The 8,417-nt window shown below is 43.6% G+C and overlaps 1 protein-coding gene across 1 annotated transcript in view; it reads left to right on the top strand.

The window, feature by feature from the left end:
* The first annotated feature begins 1,361 nt into the window (after positions 1 to 1,361).
* The window catches only part of SAMTOR (S-adenosylmethionine sensor upstream of mTORC1), a 71,413-nt gene continuing 64,357 nt past the window's right edge, over positions 1,362 to 8,417 (top strand). Inside the window, exon 1 of the mRNA XM_014849992.3 lies at positions 1,362 to 1,696. Coding sequence (XP_014705478.3) covers positions 1,537 to 1,696 — 160 coding nt within the window. The 5' untranslated portion in view covers positions 1,362 to 1,536. The remainder of the gene's footprint in view (positions 1,697 to 8,417) is intronic.

The following is an 8,417-nucleotide window of genomic DNA, read 5'->3' as shown; positions in this document are numbered from 1 at the left end:
CACCATATCCTCAATTTGTAAGGCGCTTTCATGTAATTTCTCTTCATAATTATAATTAGTTCTTTTGAAGTTTATCTGTGTTTGATTTGCCTCTTCACGGTGCCAGTAGGGGACACATCTCCCATCTTTAAATTCCACCAGTCTTCTCCCTTCTCTTCTCTCCTCTCCTCCCACTCCTCCTATGTTCTGGAGAGTGTGTATAAATGCTTTGTTCTTCAAAGTTTTCATTACTCAGAAGGTGGCATACAAAATAGTTACATAATGCACACTTTATTCACATTTATAAAATCATTAATCAAAAAGTTTTCATTGCAAAAATTTCCAAACGATGTCTGTAACCAACAACTGCAGCGTAGGGGTATACTACAACCCAGCACAATTCATTAAGCTCTCTCAGTGGGTTGAATCTCTGATACTCCAGCAGTCTCAGTAACACTTCAGGAAGTAATACAGAGGCTATGTCTCTCTGGAGAGTAGTCTTCCAACTTTCTGGGACAGAAGTCAACCACCATATTCCCCATCAACTTCCCAAAAGAAGAGAGAAGAGTGGGGGAGGTAGAACAGGTTGCCAAATCCACTTAGGCAAACTCCGTATGGACTAACCCACCAAATCAAAGGCCAGGAAGTTACCCAAACCAACTTTAAAAGCTCTCAGAGTTCGGATGCGAATCAGACAAGGGTATGCCTCCTGTGACACCTGAGACACCACGAAAGTTCTTGAAAGCATCTGTTGTGGGTTTACCCTCTTCCTGGTTAACTTCTATTCCTTTTCTTGGCGTTCTCCTTTCCCCATTTTCTGTGTCTTTCCCCTAGCACTGGCACTAGAGGCATTACCCATTGCCGGCCCATGAATGAAATCACTACTTAGTAGCCAGACCTCTCCTCGCGCCAATGAAAGCATCTATGCTTGGGTCCCTTGAAGTGTGACATTCCTGTGCCGTCAAGTCATCTCAAAAGTGCTTCTCAGAGTTAGGCAAACAAAGGGAATCCTCAAGTCACAAGGTGCAGCTGGGGCTCAGGTAGAGGACCCTGACCGCATCACACCAGAATATAACTCTCAGGTAGTGAAACGCATGGAGGCGGTGAGAAAGCCGATGTCCAAACCAAGCAAACTCAGACGCGCACGCGCGTGGCTCGCAGCGCGTCTCCGGTGGCCGCATCACAGCGCCTGCGCACAGAATCCGAGGACGGGCGGGGAGCGGAGAAGAGCCGGGGCCTAGCGCTCCCACCGCCTCACTCCCCTCAGCCTGCGAGCCCCGCCTCCTCCAGCTGCTCGCCTTCCCAAACAACCTGTGCGCCGCCAGCGCTCTCCGCCCATTGGCCCTTGGCCTTTTCCGTTTCCGCCCAGCCCTCCACAGTCCACCAATCAGCTTGTGCGTTTGGGAAAGAGGCCACCTCCGAGGCCGTCGCTCCGGCTCTTCTGCCTCCTCCGGCTGCTGCCTCCGCTGCTGCCTCCTCCTTCCCCACCTCCTCCGTCAGGCGGGCGTCTGCGGGGGCCCGAGGGGCGGCGGCAGCGGCGGCAGCAGCAGCAGCGACATGGAGCCGGGCGCCGGCGGCCGAAGCGCTACTCGCGGGCAAGGGGCCGGGCCCCCCAGCACCCCGCCGCCCCGGGAGCAGGAGCGGAAGCTGGAGCAGGAGAAGCTCTCCGGGGTGGTGAAGAGCGTCCACCGGCGGCTCCGCAAGAAGTACCGGGAAGGTAAACAGCGAGCGGAGCCGGGGGGGAGGGGAGGCCTCCTCGCCCCCAGCCCCTTGTCACCGCTCCCCTCCCCCCCAGGGGCCACCATTACAACCTGAAGGAGCTGCACGTCAGCCGCTGCCGCTCTCCCAGGCCCGGACGCCCCCTTCTTGGTCGAGTCCTCCGTCGGCGTCGGGCGCGCTCCTCCCGCCCCCTTTTCTTCGAGGGCCCTTCAGGAGAGTTCCAGGCCTGTGGAGGAACTGAGTCCCCACCCCTCCCGTCCCCTGTCCCCGGCCGGGGTGCTGAGATTGTTGTCACCACACTCACAAACACGTCCAGCCCCACCGAGGCGGGAGAGAGACGTGGAGGTAAAACACGAAGGCAGGTAAAATCTGTTTGAGAAAGACGGCCTGCGAGGAGCCCGCCGGCCCTCGCTCCCTCGCGCCTCACCGGCCTGTCTGATCTGCCGCCGGTCAGACCCCTTCCTCGGACCTCACTCCTGCGGGTGAGCCTGGCTTCCCGGGCCTCCAGGGCTGCGAAGCCAGCAGGCCTTTTAGCTCAGTGGACTTCACCTTGTTAAAGCGGGGAGGGGCTCCATCCATACCCCCCAACCACTACCACCTTCTTCAAAAGCTGGGTCTGAGTGTTTATTTAGGCGGGCGAGGAAGAGATCTGGCGCAGGTTCTTAAAATATTGTTTAGCCCTGAAACTACCAAGCCTCCTCAGGACACAGTTACCAGCGAAGCCGGCCATCTCTGGGAACCCCTCGTATGCAAGATCTTAAGCAAACGAAGAAGCCTTAGTAGCTTTTGCTTGTGCCTGAGGAGTGTTTATAGTTGGGGTCTACAGTTATCCTTGGTATTTTCAAATATAGGCTTTGTTACTAAGCTATTTTATAACATGACAGTGAAACTTGCCAGTTTTTTGGTATGCTCAGGAGAAATTTCTTCTAAGTATCAAAATGAAGGATAACTTTCAACTTGCTCTCGCTTTGGCTTCATTGCAAACTGAAAAGTCAGCAGTCTTCTAGTGTTTTATACTTAGTTAATTTAGGATTGGAAGTAAAATTATGACAGTGAGGGAATAGACATGTAAGATCATGTTACCTTTGATTTACAAACACTTTTCAGTTACTCTAGAAGATTAAAACTGTCTTTTGTTCCTTTGAATGTCGTGGATGTGCTTCATTTTTCAAACTTTGAATCCAAAGTTTTCCTCCCTTGGCACCTCAAGCCTAGCTTTTTAAATAGCTGCTTAAATAGTCATCCTCAAAGATGGCCTATAGTTATTGTTTAATAGGTAGCAATAGAAAGAGACTTATCGGGTATAGTAAAGATGTTGAAATTTGTTTTTTAAAAGAATGCTTTAAACCCCAACCCACAATTTACTCAATAAAATGAGTAGTTACCATAGCAACCATTGCATCATTCTTGATTTTCAGAGAATGCACTTACATAATGGCATTCACTGTAGATTTTCATGTTTGGAGAAATGAGGAAATAAATGGACAAATTTTCCTTTATCATGCTATTTTGTGCAAATTTAAGCAAGTACACCTTTAGAAAAAAAAAAGATGACTAGCATATAATTCAGTTTCCATTTTTACCTTTTTAATAATTATTATTCATTATTCATTTATTCATACATGAATAGGTTCCACTTAAATTAACACACTACTAATGTGTCGTCATGTCTTCAAGTGCTGTTTATACTTGCTTAGTTCCCACGTGTTGAAACATGTATTTAAGCCTGAATGTTAACCAAGGGAACACTTGTGTATAACGAGAATTGGTAGATGGAAGTTACCAGAGCTGGAATAGATACTTGTAGTTCTTAAGTGAATGATCTATTGTGCTTCTGGGCAGGTAAAGTTCTGGCAGTCTGTAAACATTTGAATGAGACTGTTCTTTAGGCATTTTAATGCACTGAATTCCACCAATGATCTAGACTTCCCTAGGCTTTATTCCAATGATGAACAAAGCCTCATCAGTAAACTAGCAAAGTAAAAGATTCTAATGAGCATGCCCTTTTACCTTTATTTCGGACATGTAGCTCAAATCTCAGTTTTGATTTGACAATCTGTTTTAAAAAAAGGTCTGTTTATGCACATAATAATCCCAAAGAAACAATTTTTAGTGATTTCCTTTGAGGTCTTAGTATCATAATGCTGATGGTCCCCAGTCTGTGGACACATTTTACAAGTTCATTTGCAAGTCAACTGTGGTCATAAAATAATAATATAAGTGGTGCTTAGGTGCTAGGTAAGGTTACAAAGGCCCATTTAATTAGTAACATACCTGAACTGTAATACCAATAACTATGGAAACTACCCTCCTGTTATAATAATATTCCTATCAGAAAATGCAATGAAAATTCCAGCTTAGAATCTTGGAATGTTAGACTGGAGGAAGGCTTAGCATTTATCACTGATTCCCAAACATGCTCATCAGTAGATTCGTCTGGATGTCTTTTAGAAAATACATAATTAATTCCACCTCAGATGTACAGTTTCAGAATCCCTATCACTGGGATTCTGTCAGATTTTGGAGTGGTGATCTAAACTAGTTTCTAACTTTTACATGAGTGAGCCAAATCCCCAAAATAGTAAAATAACCTGCTTGAAGTTTGGATAGTTCATCATTAGCATTGTACATATTTTATGAGAATAATAGGTTTTTTCTTCCCAATTCCATGCCTAATGGTGACTCCAAGTGTTGGTAGAGTGGGAGAGGAAATGGTAAGCAGAAAGTAGCCCTAGAATTTGTGTTAGATAAAAGGATATAAAAATGATGGGAATAGGGGCTGGCCCCGTGGCCGAGTGGTTAAGCTCGTGCGCTCCACTGCAGGCGGCCCAGTGTTTCATTGGTTCGAATCCTGGGCGCGGACATGGCACTGCTCATCAGACCACGCTGAGGCAGCGTCCCACATGCCACAACTAGAAGGACCCACAACGAAGAATATACAACTATGTACCGGGAGGCTTTGGGGAGAAAAAGGAAAAAATAAAAAATCTTTAAAAAAAAAAAATGATGGGAATAGGATAGGTATGATTAGCTGAGTTGGGGCTATGTGAGGTGTGGGTGTTTTGGGGAGAGATTGCAGGGAAGGAAATAAGTTGGGGTAGAGTGAAGAAGGAGGCACAACATTCACTGGATAGTAAGGACAGGAGTGAGAACTGGATAATGAGTCAGGGTTAGATAATATAGTTTTTCCTTCCCTTATCTCTTGTAGTGGAATTGAAAGTGAAGCAGAAATAAAAATGAAAATAAAATTCTTTTCTGCTGTGGTAGAAAAAGATTTCTCCCCACTCTTCCCAGTCCCTTTGTCCAGCTGATTCTTGTTGATGGTGATGGGCAGGCTTGGGGAATAGGGTAGCGAACAAGATGGTAAAGACTAGCAAGTAGGTTTAATACACTCTTCTTTTACCACTTTTCCCTTCTCTACTTCATTTTACTGCCTGTCCTGTGTCACCACTTAAAGAGGCTTTGCTGATTTGTATAAGGGTAAAGTGAGAGGTGGATATCAAGTCACTGTTCTGGGCAGTGCTGATATCTGAAGTAGTCATCAAGAGGAAATGGTAGGGAAATGTCTAGCAGTGAGTGATGATGCAAAGGCATGTTTCTGGTGTCAGCCATTTATAGGTAAGGGACAGTCTTTTGGATTGAGTTTATATAAATGGAAATATGCTTGTAGCTATAGGTGTTTTCTGTCTTTGCTATATAGAACTTTTAAAATATGACCTCCATGCAAGCCAAAAATATTTTAAATAAATCTTAAGAGTGTTTAAATAAGAAACAGGTAGTTTTGCTTTCCCAGCATGGACTTCATTGTTTAATCAGATCTACCTGATAAGTACATATCTAATTGAGAACTGAAGTAGAGCCATGTTTATTTTCAGTTGTCTTTTGTTTTTTTCCCGTAATTGTAGTCACATAAGCCCATTCCTATAATGATTGGTATTATGCTTGGCATCTCTTTTTCCAAACATAAGTCATGTAAAAATTCCAAGAAGATGTAAAGGCTACAGCTGTTAGAAATAAAAGTATGATCTCCATTCCATTTATTTTTGATTTTTTGGTCAGGAAGATTTGCCCTGAGCTAATGTCCATTGACAATCTTCCTCTTTATTTTTTGGCTTAAGGAAGATTAGCCCTGAGCTAACATCTGTGCCAGTCTTCCTCTATTTTATATGTGGGATGCCTCCATAGCATGGCTGATGAGTGAAGGAGGTCCATGCCCGGGATCAAAGCCATGAACATGGGCTGCCAAAGAGGAGCACATGGAACTTTAACCACTCCACCATGGGGCTGGCCCCTATTTTGGATTTTTAAAAAAATTTTTTTAAGATTGGCACCTGAGCTAACATCTGTTGCCAGTCTTTTTCTTCTTCTTCTCCTCCTCCTTCTCCCCAAAGCCCCCCGGTACATAGTTGTATATTCTAGTTGTAGGTCCTTCTGGTTTTGATATGTGGAACACTGCCTCAGCATGGCTTGATAAGCAGTGCTAGGTCCATGCCCAGAATCTGAACTGGTGAAACCCCAGGCTGCTGAAGCAGAGCAAGTGAACTTAACCACTCAGCCACAGGGCCAGCCACCCCTAGTTTGGATTTTTTGACCTATTTTGTGAATGTCTTTAACAAATTTTGTCAATTTATTCAGTTGCTGAATTTATTTATTCTGTATGCCAAAACAGATTAAAACAGTTCGTCAGATAAACCCTTGCAGTTTATAAATCAGTCAGAGAAGAAAAATACATATTAACCTGTTAACAGTGGTATTCTCAAGATTTTGGGATTATGGGTGACCTTTATTATACTTTTCTACATTAAAAAAAATGTTGAGGGTCAGCCTGGTGGTGTAGCGGTTACGTTCGTGCACTTCACTTCGGTGGCCCAGGGTTCGTGGGTTTGGATCCCGGGTGCAGACCTGCATACTGCTCATCAAGCCATGCTGTGGCGGCATTCCACATACAAAATAGAGGAAGATTGGCACAGATGTTAGCTCAGGACAGTCTTCCTCAGGCAAAAAGAGGAAGATTGGTACAGATGTTAGCTCAGGACAATCTTCCTCAGGCAAAAAGAGGAAGATTGGCAATAGATGTTAGCTCAGAGCCAATCTCCCTCACCAAAAAAAAGCAATTGTTAGTAGCAATGATAATATTATAAAAGTAGTTAAAATAAGCAAGACAGATTACTGATACTGAAACAGAAAAGGAGAACACAGGATAGGTTGGTTCTGTAGACTAAATCCAGAAAAAACTGTGTTATAAAGATTAACAATTGTGAACTGTATTTTAAAAGTCAGTGACTAGGGGCCAGCCCTGTGGCTGAGTGCTTGAGTTCATGTACTCCACTTTGGCAGCCCAGGGCTTCACTGGTTCTGATCCTGGGCGCGGACATGGCACCGCTCATCAAGCTGTGCTGAGCGGCATCCCACGTGCCACAACTAGAAGGACCTACAACTAGAATATACGACTATGTAGTTGGGGGCTTTGGGGAGAAGAATAAGAAGAAAACAAAAAGACTAAAAGTCAGTGACTAAATAGCCTAGTTTAGATGTGTAATTCTTATTAATTATTCAAATTCATCTTCATAGTTTGAGACAAAGAGTGAGCTAGAATAGCAGTTTAGGATAAGCTGAAAAATACATTTGTGATTGAGTATTCTTTAGCAAACACCTAAAACAGGAACATTGTGGGGGAAAGGGAGAAATCTCTAAATGAGAAATCGTTTTAAACTAAACCCAAAAGGTCTGAAAATGAAAGAATAGGGGCCAGCCCAATGACATAGTGGTTAACTTCAGCATGCTCCACTTCATTGACTCAGGTTTGTGAGTTCACATCCTGGATGCAGACCTACACCACTCATCAGCCATGCTGGGGCAGCAACCCACAAATAAAGTGGAGGAAGATGGGCACAGATGTTAGCTCAGGGCTAATCTTCCTCAGCAAAACAAATAAACAAAAAAGCCCTGAAAGAACGAATGTAATGTTAGTGCTTTTCCTGAAATAAAGTTTTGAAATTGTTTTTAAAGTTAAGATAACAGACTATCTGGTTTTTTTGTTTGTTTTTTTGGGGGTTTTTTTTGCAGAGGAAGATTGCCCTGAGCTAACATCAATCCCAGTCTTGCTCTATTTTTTAGTATGTGGGCTGCCAGCACAGCATAGCCGCTAACAGAGCAGTGTAGGTCTGCACCCAGGAACCAAACTTGGGCTCCCGAAGCAGAGTGCACTAAACTTAACCACTTGGTCACCAGGGTTGGTCCCAGACTGTTTTTAATTTCAGTTTCCTAAGATTGTTTTTCCTTACATGGCCTTCAACACTGCTTTAAAATACTGAGCAACTCCCTGACCCCAAGAAACTTTGAACAGGTTCTCTGTTTTTCTTTTTTTTTTCAAGTGAGGTTTTAACTCTTTGCTTTCCATGTTCTTCCAGTCATGCTCATTCTGATGTAGAATCAGAAAATGCTGCTTTTTGTGATAGAATCTTTGCTCAATCATCAAAATAAGTAAGGTGAAGGCTGTCCACAGAAAGGCTTATTAACTTTACCCTAGAAGAGTTTGAACTGCTATTCTATTAGGGAAAAAAATGAAAAGGGTTTTATAATCAGTAACACTAAAAGATAAAGGGAACGTTGGCTGATAAATAGTCAATTCAGTGAGGGGCAAATAGTATGTTAGCAACTTGATTTTGTTATTTTTAGTCATTTTTGTAGTAATTTTTTTTTTAGGGTTTTTTTTACAT

Source organism: Equus asinus, chromosome 1 (genome assembly GCF_041296235.1).
Source record: "Equus asinus isolate D_3611 breed Donkey chromosome 1, EquAss-T2T_v2, whole genome shotgun sequence".
NCBI lineage: Eukaryota > Metazoa > Chordata > Mammalia > Perissodactyla > Equidae > Equus > Equus asinus.
The sequence above is the reverse complement of the archived record's forward strand: the minus strand, read 5'-3'. Positions and strand labels throughout refer to the sequence as shown.